The sequence below is a fragment of the Moschus berezovskii genome, chromosome 2 (genome assembly GCF_049115385.1).
Source record: "Moschus berezovskii isolate FMDL1 chromosome 2, NW_MosBer_1.0, whole genome shotgun sequence".
NCBI lineage: Eukaryota > Metazoa > Chordata > Mammalia > Artiodactyla > Moschidae > Moschus > Moschus berezovskii.
In genome coordinates this window covers 98,794,366-98,811,770 of record NC_142461.1, presented here as the reverse complement: position 1 = coordinate 98,811,770, position 17,405 = coordinate 98,794,366, and the positions used below count along the sequence as shown (strand labels likewise).

General features: G+C 38.3%; 1 protein-coding gene across 3 annotated transcripts in view; it reads right to left on the bottom strand.

Moving 5' to 3' along the window:
- The window catches only part of GPD2 (glycerol-3-phosphate dehydrogenase 2), a 163,635-nt gene that overhangs the window by 11,012 nt on the left and 135,218 nt on the right, over positions 1-17,405 (bottom strand). For all 3 annotated transcript variants that reach the window (XM_055396939.2, XM_055396938.2, XM_055396937.2), the window contains exons 10-16: positions 11,470-11,604; positions 11,036-11,211; positions 10,346-10,477; positions 9,140-9,298; positions 2,505-2,617; positions 2,338-2,416; positions 2,050-2,148 (exon numbers count right to left, since the gene is read on the bottom strand). In XM_055396939.2, coding sequence (XP_055252914.2) covers positions 2,050-2,148; positions 2,338-2,416; positions 2,505-2,617; positions 9,140-9,298; positions 10,346-10,477; positions 11,036-11,211; positions 11,470-11,604 — 893 coding nt within the window. The remainder of the gene's footprint in view (positions 1-2,049; positions 2,149-2,337; positions 2,417-2,504; positions 2,618-9,139; positions 9,299-10,345; positions 10,478-11,035; positions 11,212-11,469; positions 11,605-17,405) is intronic.

The window sequence follows — 17,405 nt, the reverse complement described above, 5'->3', positions numbered from 1 at the left end:
TAGTTTCTAGCCTAAAGAGATACATTTCTTAAAAGTGACTCTGAATAAGGGTCAGAGGCATCTGCCAAGGGGCTGGATCAGAATTTCATGAACTTATTAAAAGCTGTTTCACAAGCTATTGTTTATTAGAGATGGACTCCTACATGCAGAAGTGTCATTAGAGTCCAAACCTAAAAATAAAGTCATGTAATGATGCAGAATCTACAGAGACCTTCCATGAGGACTATTTAAAAATATCTATATTCAAAACTGTCTAATGGGATACACATGGGCTCTTAATCTTCAAAAAAGGAAACTATTTTAATAAAAATGAAACAAAACCTTGAAAAGATACTCTCTATGAATGGTATAACAAAGAATGCTGACATCTAAAGACAGCAATGTCTTGTTTACTGTTTTGTCTAATTCAACGAATACCTTCAAAGTTTATCAGCACTAACAGAACTAAGAGAGCTGGAGTTTGTTTTTTCCTTTATCCATAAAGGTTGTGTGATGTATCAACTTTTAACAAATCAGTTTTCTTCAAACATTACATATACCTTAAAACCATATTACAAGAAAAAATAATATTTGGGTGTGAATATATTTCATAAGAAATATAATCAGCATTTTTTAAGTTGAAAATTATACTATATATGCACTTAGTAAAACATGAATAGTCTCTTTCACTTAGAATTGGACAAGAAATAATTATTAAAAAGACTACAAGAAAACTTGCAGGTGGTTTAAATTATTTTCTATGTGTTTAGCTCTACTGCACTCAAGAAAATTACTTAACACCCAAAATCCGTATCCATAACATTAGACTCTTATTGTTTCTAAGACCTCAGGTCTTTGAAGCCTAAATGCTGTTGTTTATTTACAACCTATATGAAATTAAGCATTAGTTATTTATTTGAAGAAAAGTTTTCTAAAATCCTGAGACAGATAAAAAAATTTCTCAAAGAAAACAACCAGACAAAAAATGTATGAAATGGTTTCTAATTTCCAAGCATACATTTTAAACTCAATTTCAAATGTCCACCTAGTTAAACAGTAAGCTAAAGAAGTAACATTCTTTTTTGTAATGCTGGACACAACCCTGAAAATTTTCTGCATTTAGATTCAACAATGCTCTTATCCGCTGCTCATCTCCAGAGAGACAATTACCATTTCCTTTGCCTTGATCTTGTTTGTTTAACTTGACACAGTGAAGAAAGGGCTGACATTGACCAAAATCCCCAGCATTAATTTATTTCATGTTCAGCATTCATCATTGCCATGGTGCAAGCAAGACCTGGCATTCATTTGAAATACCTGCACAAGAAGCACTACAGAAAAAACCTGACCTGTCTGGAAACCAATACATTCTTCATAAGAGCGGAGTTCTATGGACAGTTACAAATAATGTATGAGGTTGTTGAGTTTCCTTCTTTTAAGGAACTTTTAAGGATTCATGTGTAGCATCCATTTTGAATTAACAAAATTTACTTTCTTTCCAGTTATTATTAAACTTGAATAAGTGCAATAACTTATTCCACTTGAATAAGTGGAAAATTAGAAATAAAGATGTTTGGATTACATGGCCTTGACCCTAGAATATAGCTTTCTTTTCTCTTGCTTTTCAGGTTTGTTATAATGTAAGAATACAACCATTGCATTTTGGGTTCTCAAGTGAATATGATTCTCAAATGAACACAACTTTGATTTCTTTAAACTTCCTCTATTAAAAATAAACTTCGTACTTCAGAAGTAAAGAAGTGTCCAGCAGTGGTCTCCCACAGCGTACTTCTTTATAAAGCACATTTCTGATTTATCCCTTTAAGCCATAATTAACCTAGATTTAATCTAAATTGCCTGATACAGCATAATGTATCTTATATAAAGCAAAAAAACACACACCATGCAAAGTCATATCCTTTAAGATGTATCAACCTTCGCTGGCTTCAAGCTTTCTTCTTTTTCAGAATGAGGTGACAACTGTATTGACTTTGAAATCCATTCCTGAGTATCTATTGATGACCGATAGATAAAAAGCAAATACACTTGTTTCCTTTCACCACAACTCACCTGCAAAAATTCATTGAGTTCAACCTGTCCATTTTTATTCAAATCTACTTCATTCAGAATTTCATGTAGTGTATTTTCATCCATTTGGACGTTGATACTCTAAGTAAAAGGAAAGCACAAAATAATGAAGTTTCACTAAAAATTGTGTATATCCTTTTATTAACATTACTAGCCTTTCAAAAATTCAGAGAGAAATATTACTTGTAGATAGCACTAGATGAGAAAAAAATTATCTAGGATAATCTTTACATTCATCTGCTATCAAAGATACTGAACCATAAAAAATACCTCTAATACACGTTGAACATCAACAATGGTAATAAAGCCTTTCTGGTCTGCATCGAATTTATGAAATCTCTTCTTGTACCTGGAACACAATGTTAAATAATGGAAAAATATACTTAGGTAAGTGAAGACAAAAAGAGAGAGGAGAGACAGAAACTTATTAGAAGTACCTGTCAATGTCTGAAGGCAGTAGGCTAATTTCAGAGCGATCTGTTAACTGTTCTGATCGAGATTTATAGCCCATTTCATAATATAGAAACTTCCTGGCTGTTTCAAGTTCTTCCTAAAACACAGACACACACAAAGTTCAAAGATTTATGGAAAGAATTATTGATTTTTTTTCTCCTTTTTTTTTTTTACTTGGTTTTCTAAAGAGAAAGTTCATCCTCATTTTTCTGGCCAGGACAATTTTTTATTTTCTCTAGTTTTACTGAAGTATAATTTTATTCAATAAATTTCACCAACGTTAGGTTCACAGTCTGATGCATACACTATCACGAACAAGACAAAGAGCATTTCTATCCCCTGAAAAGCTTCCTCATTCCTATTCCAATTGATTCCTTCCCTTGACCTCTACCCCTGCCACTGACCTAACATTGTCACCAGAGTTTTGTCTTTTCCAGAATTTCATATTAAAGGGTTCATATAGTATGTAGTCTTCTGTGTTTACTTTCACATAGTATAACAATTCTGAGAGTCATTCATGTTGTTGCATGCTTTAATATTGTTTGTTTTTATTGCTGAATATTCCTTCACAGTAGTGACTAGCAAAATCTACAGGACCAAATTTTTGTGGTTTGGTGACCAAAGAGCAATTAAAAGTAAATAACTATTGTAATGCGGTATGCTGTATCAAGACAGACATCACGGGTTACCAATTCTAACATTCTGTCACTAGGATGCTGCTGCTGCTACTAAGTCGCTTCAGTCGTGTCCGACTCTGTGAGATCCCATAGACGGCAGCCGACCAGGCTCCGCTGTCCCTGGGATTCTCCAGGCAAGAACACTGGAGTGGGTTGCCATGCTAGTTGGATGGAAATGACAGAGCTTTGAGGAAAAACAAAACACGCTAGTCTATTGAATAGTTACTTTTCTTGTTTTCAATGATCCCAGCCTCAACTGATACTATCTATTGCTGTGAACACTGCAATTCTACCAATTTGCTTGGGATTAGTGAAACTTTCTGAGAGTAATTTTTTTTAAGTCAAAAGATTTTTTCCCTGTATCACAGCACAACAAATATTGAGTTGGCAAGAAAGTTCGTTCTGGTTTTTCCTAAGATGTTACGGTAAAACCCAAACAAGCTTTTTGATCAACCCAATAGAGTTTTCCTTCTTAAGAATTTTCTTACTCTCCTGCATAACACATGATTTTAAGTCCCTTCACCATGCTGGATAATTTCTCCCAAACCACAGTTAGTCTGTCATGTAATAAAATGGTCAGAACACAACACAATACTCCAACAGAGATCTGGCAACTACCGAGAAAGAAGTAACTATCAGCATCATTAGTCTAGATATATGATTTCTTTAGGAAGCTTAAGATTATAATTGTACTTGGGGGCAGCCATGATCTGCTGTCACCTGCTATGCATTTACAGTTAACAAAAAATATATTTCTTTTTTGCATATGCTACTGTTAAGACTTGTCAGATCTATCATGAATGGATGGCATTGTTTTTCTACCAAATACAAGGTCTGCCATTTGTCTCTATTAAATTATACCTAATGTAATTGCAATTTCACGCATTGCTTCAATCTATCACCAAGCATTCACTCTTCCTCCAGTTTCTTACGAGAACAACAAAGATGATCATTTAACTAGTTACAAATCCACCATTTTAAAAAGACATCACAGGGGGCTTCACAAAATGCTTTACGGAATCCAAACATATTATATCTATAACATTTCCTCAATCTAACAATCATGTGCTTTTCCTGAAAAGATTATGTCCAAAGTTATTTTTTCTAAGTGATTAATTATTACCTTCCAGAGATCACTACTTCTTGCTGCTGCTGCTACTGCTGCTGCTAAGTCACTTCAGTCGTGTCTGACTCTGTGTGACCCCATAGACTTCAGCCCACCAGGCTCCCCTCTCCCTGGGATTCCCCAGGCAAGAACGCTGGAGTGGGTTGCCATTTCCTTCTCGAATGTGTGAAAGTGAAGAGTGAAGTCGCTCTACATACTGATAAAACAAACTTAAATGCCATAACCTACAAAACAGCCCAAGACCAATGCAAGACCACTGGCTTACAGTTTATAAACTATTTCTCCACTTTCATTAGTTACTCAAGACCAAAGCAGCCAACTTAAGAATGTGGTACTACATTTGCCCACCTTTCATCTTCTGATTCTGTTCCTATTTGCCATAATATTTTAAACCTCGACAGTAGCTAAATAAACCCCATCTACAAATTCCTGAGTACCCTGAAGTATATAAAATTTCTGAGTTGGCATAAAAACGCATTTAGAGCAGTCTCCTATTTAAATGCCTATTTCCTCTTATCAATATTTATTTTGCTTTTCTCACAATGAAAATCATTCTCCTTGACAAAAAGGAGAAAAAGAAAAAACAAATTGGAATTAAACTATGAGTTGAAAGGTTCCCTCCCTTCTCTGGCAATCAAAAATCTGGTGCTAGCTACCTTTGAGCAAGTATCTAGGTGAGACTTTCTTTGTACTCTTTTCTAGTTTTAAAAGCTATTTTTAATGTGTTTAGGATTTTTGCCAATTCCTGACACTATTCATATACATTCTCATTAGTCCTGGGTACTCTTCCGCTGTTGAGCACCTATCTTCCCTCTGTTTGATATCTGGTGCTTATCAGTTTGCTCTGTCCACGGTCACTCCATTTCTTCACTTGCTTCCTCTTTATTCTTCTTGTTGGAATCAATTTTGAAATAATTTCCCTTTGGGAGATCCCCTCAATCTACTTAAGTGGTCTTCTTTTTGAAGTCTCTCAATGAAATGTATGTTTTGTCTACAGGTTATAAAGTCTACATTACCAAGTATTACTGCAGCATTTCCCAAAATATATCTTAAAGCAATACTAGTTTCCCTTTCCACCAGCCCTTCCAACATGTGAGAGCTGGATCTGTCCCCAAATAAGCTGCCTTTGGACTGCAAGGAGATCCAACCAGTCCATCTTAAAGATCAGTCCTGGGTGTTCATTGGAAGGACGATGCTGAAGCTGAAACTCCAATACTTTGGCCACCTCATGCGAAGAGGTGACTCATTGGAAAAGACCCTGATGCTGGGAGGGATTGGGGGCAGGAGGAGAAGGGGACGACAGAGGATGAGATGGCTGGATGGCATCACCGACTCGATGGACATGAGTTTGGGTAAACTCCGGGAGTTGGTGATGGACAGGGAGGCCTGGCGTGCTGCGATTCATGGGGTCGCAAAGAATCAGACACGACTGAGCCACTGAACTGAACTGAACTGAAGCTGCCTTTGGGAAACTGACAATGCACATAAGCACTTTAAAGGCACCAAATTATCTGTACTAGAGAAAACAGTTTCATTTGTTTAACTCAGAATTTCCCAAACTCTTTTGACCAAATAGTCATCTTTTCACTGTTATTAATTTAGACACTGATTATTTACTTATAATTATGTACTATTTTTACATAGAGCTTCCCAGGTGGCTCAAGTGGCAAAGAATCTGCCTGCCAGAGCAGAAGCCACAGGAGATGAGAGTTTGATCACTGGGTCTGAAAGATCCCCGGGTCTGGAAGATCCCTTGCAGGAGGAAATGGCAACCCATTCTAGTGTTCTTGCTTGAAGAATCCCATAGACAGAGGAGCCTGGCAGGCTATAGTCCAAGGGGTCAGAGTCAGACACGACTAAGCATGTACACACACATATTACCATATATATTTAATTGTCTAAAATACAATCTGGCAGTGTTGCATTCCTAAATATCTTCACCAACTCCTCTACCAATCCCCAGCTCCCCTAGATAATGCCTTCCTCCTTAATCAGTTCTTCTAAGTTGGCTGCCTTTGGTCTTAAATAACAGTTCTCCAAATCATTCTATAAATTTTGGAAAATACACACACATTTCTGAGGTATATATATATGTTGTGACCACTCGATTAAATCTGAAGTCCTTGAAACTAGGAGCTATTTATTATTCCCCTAAAATATTTAGTATAATCTCAGGATACAAGTCACTCAGTAAGTATTGACTGGTAAAAACAACCACAATTCATCTACAGAGAGTTATTTATCACCCTGCTCCTCTTTCACTTTTGCAGGTTAAATAATCCCAGTGCCTTTAACCTTTTCTTAGAAGTCCTGTAACCTTTAATTCTTTTTCCCCTCTCCTTTGTTCTCTCTAGACTATCTACCGTTCTCATGAATACACCTATGTCTCAGATACTGAGCAATAACTTTAGGTCTCTTATTTCTGTTATTTTGTTTGTTTAGGGGACCGGGAGAATATTTCTGAGTACATAAATCTGCTTATAAAACCTAAACCCATGTAAATCTAGTTTCCTCAGGAGGGCTGAACACAGCCAGTTCACAGAGCTTTCTTCCTTCTTCCTACCTCCTACAGCCTGCCTTCCTGGCACAAAGCACCTTCCTGCATATTCAAATCACTCCAATCATCATTTTTACTGGAACACATTATCCCCAGTCCTTCTACATGGTACAAATGATTGACAGTAGCACAGGAGTAAGTTTCACTCTAGTGTTGCCTCACTATATAGCTTTAAAACTGGCCAAACCAAAACTCAAAACCAGAAGAGCTATATAAACCAGTCCCGCCAACGCAGAGGCAACAGGGCGGGGTGGAAAGAGGGTGTGCTCCAGGATCGGGACACCTGGCTTCAATCCCAGTTCCACAATCTACTAGTTGTATGACCTCTCACCGAGACTCCCTGAGTCTGTTTTCTCATCTGTAAAATGAGGGTAAAGGCTATGCCTGACAGCACTGTGACCAGGATTAAGAAGCTTTTTTCAGTGATTTCTACCATCAGTACACTACACATGTGGCATGAAAATGACTGATGGAGAATATTTTAAATGTAGGGCTATGGCTTCACCCCTGAAGACTGATTCTAACAGTCTAAGTGTCAGTCGCTCAGTCATGTCTGACTCTTTGCAACCCCTTGGACTGTAGCCCACCAGGCTCCTCTGTCCATGGAATTCTCCAGGCAAGAATCCTGGAGTGGGTTGCATTTCCTCCTCCAGGGGATCTTTCCAACCCAGTGATCAAACCTGGGTCTCTTGCATTGCCTACATTGGCAGGAGGATTCTTTACCACCTGGGATATACTACATGGACTGGATTGTATCCTCCCAGATTCATATGCTGACAGCCTAACCTCCAATATGACAGGGTTTGGAGATGGAACTTTGGGGAGGTAACTAATTTTAGATAAACCTTGTTGGGATTAGCACACTCAACAGAACAGACCAGACAGTGCCCCCTACCCACATCTCCTCCAGAAAGTAGCTGTCTGAAAGCCAGGAGGAAGGCTCTCACCAGAACCCAACCATCTCACCCTGGCACCCTGATCTCAGATTTCCAGCCTCCAGAACTGTAAGAAATATATTTGTGTTGTGTAAGCCATTCTGTCTGTGGTACCTGTCAGAGCAGCCTGAATAGACTAACACAGGTGGTGTTTAGGAAAGAGGGAGGAATCAACTATAGGAAGGCCACTAACTGGCTGACTAAAAGGATGACGAGAGCCAATAACATGGAGCAACGTGGACGTGACTGGAAAGTGTGACCAGACCCACTAACAGCAAAGTGGCTGTGAAGGAGCCTAAATGGAATGGGTTCAAGAAAGACCAGGGGAAAGGAACTAAACCAATGAACACAGGGAATGGTTTTCTCACTAAACATAAGAAAATGCCTCTGCCTGAAACTTTGGTTTAATTAAAAATCATGATGACATGTTTATTACAAGAGGCCCTGGGCTGTATATGTGGACATCTGAGCATCGATGGCTTTCTTTTTTAAAATTTGGATATAAATATAAAGTTTCAAATGACACAAATCAATAAGCATTTGTGGTCAGGCCATAAAACCACGATTTCCTACCAAAGGCAAACTTGCAGGAGTGTGAATTTCACTGAAGAATACATTCTAAGAATGTTTTCAATGAAAACCAGAAAAGGTTCTACCCACAATCATTATTATCTTACTTTTTCAGGCATTACAACCACAAATTTTAGAACATTTTTCTATAAGGGATTTTCCAAAAACAACCAAGAAGAATATTTGGTTACAAGGATTTTTGTTACCAGAATTTGTTATGATGACATATTTGTTACAAGAATATCTTTCCAGTTTCCTAAGTCCTGGTAGTATTAAACACACACAGAAATTGGCAGGAATGATAAAGTCACCATCAAAAATTATGCTAGGCTCTGAACCTATTTGCAGGGCAGGAATAGAGACACAGATGTAGAGACCAGATCTGTGGACACAGAGAGCAGAGGGGTAGGGGAAGGGTAAACTGGAAGGTTGGGTTTGACATATATACACTACCATGTATACAACAGATAGGCAATGGGAACCTGCTGTACAGCACAGGGAGCTCAGCTCAGTGCTCTGTGATGACCCAGAGGGGTGGGATGGGGGTGGCGGCTGGGAAGCAGATCCAAGAAGGAAGGGATATATGTATACATAGAGCTGATTCACTTTGTTGGACAGCAGAAACTAACACAACATTATAAAGCCACTGCCCCCCAATTAAAAAAAGAGAAAAGAACTGTTAGCCTCTACTAACAGATTAAGACACTCCATGTCTACAATGGAAAATGTGGTTTTAGAGACTTCCGTATAATACCTCTTTTTTAGAATCATCCCAATTCAGTTCTCGGCCCATCAATTCAACAATCCTGGGTAGGGCCTCCTCTGCCGCCTGCACATTTAGGAAGGCCAGACGAGTACGACGTGAAATCATATCCACGGCAGTACACGCGTACTCCTTAATCCCGTATTTCACCTAGATTTGAATTAAAATAAAATGATTAATTTAGGCCTTTTTTAAAAGGAGGGAAATAAAGTTTCACTTAAAATCCATGCTTAGGTATAGTGAACATTTTTCTTTACATACTCTGGTTCCCTCTAGCAGGCATGAAGCAAATAGAGACATCACACAAGTTCCCCATTTTTCTGCCTGCCAAAGGAGATTTGGAAATTGGAACAATTTGGATAAGAGTTAATGTCTTCTCCTTGAACAGAAACTGGCCAAAACATGTAAACTGCATCACTTCTCCGTTACCATCCACAGCAATCACTTCTTTTGTTTATGACTAGGATGTTAACACACATAGCTGAATAGGCAAAGAACAAGTTTAAAGTTAAAATTAAAAAGTTACAGTCTCATCTCTGAAGGCTGTCCACAGTTCTATGTCTCAGAGTAATCAGATGACAGAAGTCTTGCATTCAATCAACAACAAAATGTTTACTAGACACCCATGTTTAAGATGTACTGAATTATACACGTCAAGTCAAGATATATCATCAGGGACTTTCCTGGCGGTCCACCAGTTAAGACTCTGCCTTCCAATGCAGAGGGTGTGGGTTTGATCCCTGGTCAGGGAGTTAAGATACCAAATGCCTCGTGGCCAAAAAACCAAAACATAAAACAGAAGCAACACTGTGACAAATTCAATGAAGACCCGAAAAATGATCCATGTCAAAAAAATAAAAAATGTCAACAGGCAGAACATGAGTGGTACAAACTTGAGGAGCTACAAACTCTGAAAAGGGGCAAACAATTGTGTCAATAAAATTTGGGATATAACTCTGTGGAGAAAGAAATCCGTATTTTCTATGATTATTGTTATCACTATCAGTATAACTTCAGAGATGAAATTAAAATTATGTAAATGAAAGGAACTGTGCTGGGCAGACATTTTGCTCCAGGTTATAGCTGATATTTCTGCATTAAAACTTAGCTATGTATAATTTCTAAAGAGGATGAAGAGTGAACAGATGAAAAGTATCCCAGGGCAGATGGGAAACTTCCACAGGGCCATTCACATACCTCTGCCTCAATGTATGGAAATTCCGACACAAGACGCACTCCAACAATGGGCCATCGTTTTCCCGTCACACTTGCCATCTTGGCCACCTCAAAAGCCTTGTCACCATAGGTGGCGGCAAGATGCTGGGCCACCTAAGAAAATGAAACTGCATCAGGCAGGTCCTTTGAAGTATCAATAGCTTCGGGATACAAAGCAAAAAAATGTACCTGCTTATCTCGTCAGGTTTTCTTTTTGTTTAGCAGCCTGTAACTAATAATCCTAGGAGAGTATTTGATTTTGATTTTGTGGGAGGAAACCACAGGGGCTCCGAATGCTTAGACCAGCACAAAGTCTACTACTCATGTGTCACTATACCAGTGACTGATGAAGCTTCAGCTTCACTGTGCTCCTGATATCACTTCCGAAGAACAGCCTTCCTTATGCTCAAGAGAAAAAGAATTCGGGAGGTCCTGTCTGCTAGGAACAAGCCAAATAAACCCTAGATTCTACAACAGAAACCAAAACATGCATTGCTTTTTAGCAACTAAAGCAAAATATTTTTTCCCATTAGTTCACTCCCACGGTACACTGTCTGAAACAAACTGAGCAATAGGAAACTCGAAGTCATGGAAGCCCTGTGGTTGCCGATCCTGCTACTGGCCACAGTGAGATTAAGTCAAGAGTAAGATGATGTGGCAATGCACACCCACCTCACTTTCAAGCCCATAGTCCTGGACAAGCCTGATGTAGAGTGTGGGGCTCCAGTCTTTGCCCCCCTGAAGGAAAAGCCCAACTGTTCTACTTGGTCCTGCTTTCAAATTGTGTGCCTTGACTGCGGCATTTATGGTATCTTCTGCCATAGATCGATAGGTTGTCCACTTTCCACCTACAAATACATTGATAAGTCATTCATCAGGTTATCAGTTACCATTTTTCTTACAGTTAACCACTTCTCAACTTTTTTTAATAAGAAAATTCACCCGTTGTTTGTAACAAATGTGGTGAAGCCATGGGTAAGATGGTACTCAGAATCATTAAAAAAAAACACAAAACCTCTGTTCATTAGCATTAAAAGATTTTGATATGAGAATTTAACTCAAGTTGCTATCTAAACCACTTCCAACAACAAGGTAGCATCCTGTACCCGCTATAGTGATAAGGCCACTCTCGCTGATGTCCACAACATGGTTTCGGGAGATGGACTTCGTGTCTGCAGACTTGGGATCTGTCACAAGGGGGCGAATACCGCTCCATGCAGCCAAGACATCCCCTCTTCTCACTGGGAAGGATCAATGTCAAAAATTAAAAGGATGACTCAAAGACATCTCAACAAGACCATGAAATAATTAATAAGCAGAAAATAGTTCAGTAAAAGGAACACATAATATGTACTTTAAAAGGGAGGAAAAGACCTTAAATATAAGAGCTAAATGAGTGGTAGGTTACAATGGGGATGGTGACATACCCGGTAGTTCAGTGGTTAGGACCTTGATTAGGTCCAGGGGTTAGATCCGTGCTTCCATTGCAAGGGGCACAGGTTTGATATCTGGTAGGGGAACTATGATCCTGCATGCTGTGCAGAGCAGCCAAAAAAATGGTAAAGGAGGTGAAAAAAAGGCAAAAAACTGGAAAAATCACTGATATGGGTTCTCAAAAAGGAAACAAAATAAATGTTAGCAGCCCTCAGCTCGGACAATCTGCAGTAGTTACAACAAACAACAACAGTAAAGCAGAAACAAAAACAAACCAAACAAACCAAAAGACTTATGAGTTGTCATATCTCCTCCAAGAATATATCTTGCTATCTCTTCCCAGAAAAGACAAAAATACTTATTAGGAGAAGAGGGCAATCTGGATTTCAGATCCCATTCACATCTGAATTGTGTGTTCTTGTATAGTAAACCTTCTGTATATTTAGACAAAGCAGATTTTGAAAAATATTTAAATATACATCTAGCAAATTCTTGTGTAAAGAATCACAAAGACGCTTTGAAATGACTATTAGACCAGTCCAAAAAAACAGCACATAACCAAGTACAGGGAAAAGACCCTAAAAAGTTATACTGGATGACAGACAATCTCTCCATCTTGATCTCAAATGAAAGATAGATGTCTGTTAAAGATAACTTCATCTAAGGCTAAGGTAATCTGATATACTTTGGCATAGCTCGTTAAGGACCACACTCTTAATATGACTACAATCTGAAAGAAAGAGGTACCCATACATCTCTACAGGGGTGTTTAATCAAACCCATATTCCAACACTGAATCTAAACAAAGGGAGAATAAAACTCCTAAGCTAGTAGCAAAACCTAAGGCTTCCAGTCTTGTTAACTGGTGACCATGAGGGCATCTTGATGCTGGGATACTATCCCTAGATTTGCCCCTTCAAGGGGTCAACTTCAATAGGTTTAATCCTGATGGTTTCCATGGAATGGGGGTTAATTCTCACTCCACACAATTCCACAAAAGACTTGTAAAACCTCAACACAAACCATGCAATATTTTTATCTTTACAAAAAGCTTAACTAGGAAATTACCACTGTTTTCCATTAGGGTTCAAACTGCCCTCTGAGTCAAAAATAAAACTTAGCCAACCACTTAGAACGTCATTGCGGTCACTGCAAAATCTCAAAGTGTGTCTCTGAAATTCCTTAGGCTGCCACACTGATTAGGAATTTGGTTTCAATTCTCAAAGCCTTCTGACTGATCTTAAAATTATTTGGTGGAAAACCAAACTTGCTAAAGTAAATTTAAAGCACATGCAAATGATCCTTGTGGCAAATGTTTTACCTTTTCTGGTATAACATGCAGAAAAACACATCTATGAATCTGTACTATCTGAAACAAAAAGACCAACCTAAAACACTTGAGTTTTTCATTCAGGGAGGAAAATAAACGAAGCACAATGTATACTGATATGATTTTTAATCCTTATTTTTGAAATTGATACTCAAAAAAAGGAAAAGAAAACATTATCAGGAAGAGTTCATAAAATGTCAAGAACCTTAATTTACTTTGCTTGATATCTTAGCATTCAGTTTTTTAGTCTGAGAATTATATCAGATGAATACTGAGATAAAATTTACTTAAAAAGATACATTTAGGATAATCAGATTTTAGATCACATTTAAAATAAGAATCAGGTTTTACGGCCTACAGCATTGTTATGTTATTACGTTAGAGTGTGGTTGGATCAGGCGATCTATTGTCTATCAGTTTTCTCCCAACCTTGAGATTTAATGACTTGTATGGATTATTCAAAATGCCGTTTTGAAGGGGGAGGGGGGAGCTGATGAAGAATAAAGCACTTTTTACCTCTGTACCATCTAAATTAAGTAGTGACCAGTCAGGGCTGTGGGTATAATGTAGGCCCACAGGGAACAGCATAGCTAAACACATGAAACATGAATTCTAACCTCTTGTAGAAAAGACAGCAACGAACTGAACAGGGGTCTCTCTCTATTACTTATTCGCCCACAATGGAAACCGTGCACACTGTTGAACTCTAATTAAAGTTCTCTTCAGTAACAGATTCACGAGCAGTGGACTGATAGCGTAGAGGACCTTCCAGTACAGCAGGAACTTCTGCAGCCATGTTGTAACAAAACGGGAAACAAGTGCAGGGCAAAGCCAGCCCGGAGGGTGGTGGAGTGAAGAGCAATAAGGGTCCTGCACTGAAGACTGTGCTCAGTCACTAAATCAACCACCTCTCGAGATTCTTATATCTGGAGATCTTCTTTTACAAGATAATGCATTCTTTATTTTATAACAACAAAAAATACAAATTCAGTGACTCTAATAAATTGAGTATTTGCTTCTACATTGTCTATGTAAGTACCTCTAGCTTCCATAGAGTTGTTCCATTGACTTTTCTGCAGTGATGGAACTGTTCTGTACCTACACTGTCTAATTCACTAGCTACTAGCTGCATGAGCTTATGAAGCACTTGAAATGTGGTCCATGCAACTGAGAAACTGAATTTCAAACTTTGTCTCATTTTAACTAATTTAAATAGGCACATGATATTCACATGTACAGGCTATAATTTTGCATAAGGCAGTTCTAGAACAAAACTGTCAAGTAGTACATCTCAGACTTGTCCTGGTAAATTGTCAAACTGGGTACCTCCTCCACGGCCACCTTGCCCATGTCTCTAATGGAGCAACCATTCAGTGAAATCTGACAGTAAGAATATAATCTGCTGTAACAGAATGTGACTCTCACCAAAATACTTTACTGTCACAGCATGTTCCATACTTCTCATTTCAAAGTATCCTTCTCTCCTACTAATCTCATCAATTCAAAGAAATGAAAATATTTTTACTAAATTAAGTACTCCTACCCTCAAGTTTTTACCCAGAAATTGACCCTATCATTCCAGCTGTAGCCAAGAACTCACCATAGCACAATATGTGAGGAAAAACCTCAACTCAAGCTTGTATGCTTCAGAACTCAAAGATTCTATTCACCTTGATTTTCCTGGTCCTCATACTCTCAAGATAGCTAAGCAAGATGGCATTACTGTTGCCTCTTCCTCACCATGTTTAAAGTCTTTGGCAGTACCAATTCTAGTATCTCTCAGTACCTCAAAGCCATATCAAGTAGAAGTCATGAATAGTGATCAATAAATATGAAATGGCATATTAGAACATTCTCTGAAATTGTTATATCAAACAAGAGCTGACATTACAAAATCAGAAGCAATAACATTTTGGCCTCTGAGCCAATATGCTACACTTTAGGTTTCCAATGATTACATATTTAAATAACTGGATATCCTCTTTTAGAATAACTGAAAACTTTAATAAATAAAGTAAATAAAAAGCACCAGGGCTTCCCTGATGGCTCAGACAGTAAAGAATCCACCTGCAATGCAGGAGACCAAAGTTCTATCCCTGGGTCACGAAGATCACCTGGAGAAGGTAATGGCAACCCACTCCAGTATTCTTGCCTGGAGAAGTCCATGGACAGAAGAACCTGGCGACCTACAGTCCATGGTATCGCAAAGAGTTGGACATGACTGAGTGATTAACACTTGCACTTAATAAAACAAGATGAGAGAAAACAACACTACTATTAAAACTGAAAAAAAAAAATTCTTGGTCAATACCACTTATGAGAGTAGCTCACCCAGATGGCACCTACTTGATTTTTAAGTATCAACTGCGAGTAACTCTGAAGTGTATAATGGAGAAGGCAATGGCACCCCACTCCAGTACTCTTGCCTGGAAAATCCCATGGATGGAGGAGCCACTTTCATGCACTGGAGGAGGAAATGGCAACCCACTCCAGTGTTCTTGCCTTGAGAATCCCAGGGACAGGGGAGCCTGGTGGGCTGCCGACTATGGGGTCGCACAGAGTCGGACACGACTGAAGCGACTGAGCAATAGCAGCAGCAGCTGGAGTGTATAAAGGTTCTTGTCAGAACCTTTTCCAGAAGGATAGTGAGGAAATAACATAGTCCTTCTACCACCATGGTTAAGAATTCTTTTTATTACATTATTTTTATTGTAAATAACTCATTCAGGTTTTAGTGTATAAATTATATAACAACTAAAATATAAATAGTAAAGTTGAATAGACATTTTTCACAGCTGGTTGAAAAGACTAAGTGCTGTATAATTGTTTCCAATTATAATTAGTATTTTTATTCTTAAAAACTTGGCAAGAGAAGTACTGGTTTTAAAAGTTAATAGAAAAGGCAGCCCACAGGAAGTGATAATTAAGAGCTAAATGTGCGGCTTTGCTTCACATCAGTTATTTAGCCATACGTTTTGGGGTGCTCTTTCTCATGTTTGCCACTTTCAAAAAAATCAATAAAAAGCATGTGAAAATATCTAAATGAACACAGGGGAAACAGCGTCAGAAATCAATACTTCTCTACCAGCATGTTTAACCTGCAGAAATGAAGTGTTAATCACAGAAATAAGATACCATATTACATTTATAAACTAATGAAACTAGAAAAACCAAAGCGCGTGACACTATAATTAAACAGCTGGAAAACATCCAAGCCTGTGTAAGTTGATAACCCTGGTACAATCTCTGGCAGTGAAAAGGCAGGTCTGCAGTGAGTTGATACGGCCAGCTCCGTTGTTAATTGAATAACAGGCAATCTATAAACACTACTAATTGCATATGTGAAAACCTGTGTATGACTAAAGAAGCTGCTTAGAGAAGCACTCCAGAAAAACTCCATGGATAAAGCACTCTGCAGATCTTCTGTCCCCCTCCACCCCTTTAAGTCACAGCTTGGTTCGCCACTGCATCCTCCTGATTAACCTCTACACAGCAGACTTAATGATACATTTTTCAAAAGATCATTTTTCCTCCTAATCCAATACACACCGCACAACTATCAATTACCCATTTCAGAAAAGAAGAAACAAGTAATCTAGAAAATTCAGCCTGTGAATGGTGAGCTTTCTAAATTGTAAAAGAAGACATGGTCTCATTCCCAACAGACAAAATGCTTTTCAGAATTGTTCCGACGCATTTTGCAGAAGTGTGGCAGCTGCTGTGAACAGCATGGAGTGTTAAGATTTGACACTTTTTTTTTTCCCTTAAGGATATAGCCATTTGGGGAGGCTCAGAAACTGTTGTCAGAATTTTACTTATCTATCTAATAAATCATTTTTAAATTATTATTTCAATTCTGGTGAATACTAACCATTTCAAAAACATGGCTCTGGGATCTACACAAAGTTTCTATTTTTTTAAATCTGTAGAGAAGACTGCTTGGCCCAAGGGACTGGTTATGAGAAATGAAACCTCCACTTTAACAGTTACATCCAAATAAGGCCAGTCACTTGAGAGCAAAGGTCACCATCACTCTGAAGGTGTCTACCAGCTTCCATGAAATGAACTGAGAGAAGTAATCCACTCCCTAGTGGATATAATATTACATCATGCAACAAACCCAGGACTACCAACTGGAATATGCACAATATTTAGAAGCATAAATATTAGGGCTAGACTGACATACACAATATCAGGCTCCAACATGAATGACCTATATGGGAAAGAAACTTAAAGTCACTGGGCCTCAGTTTCTTCACCTATAAAATGGAAATTACA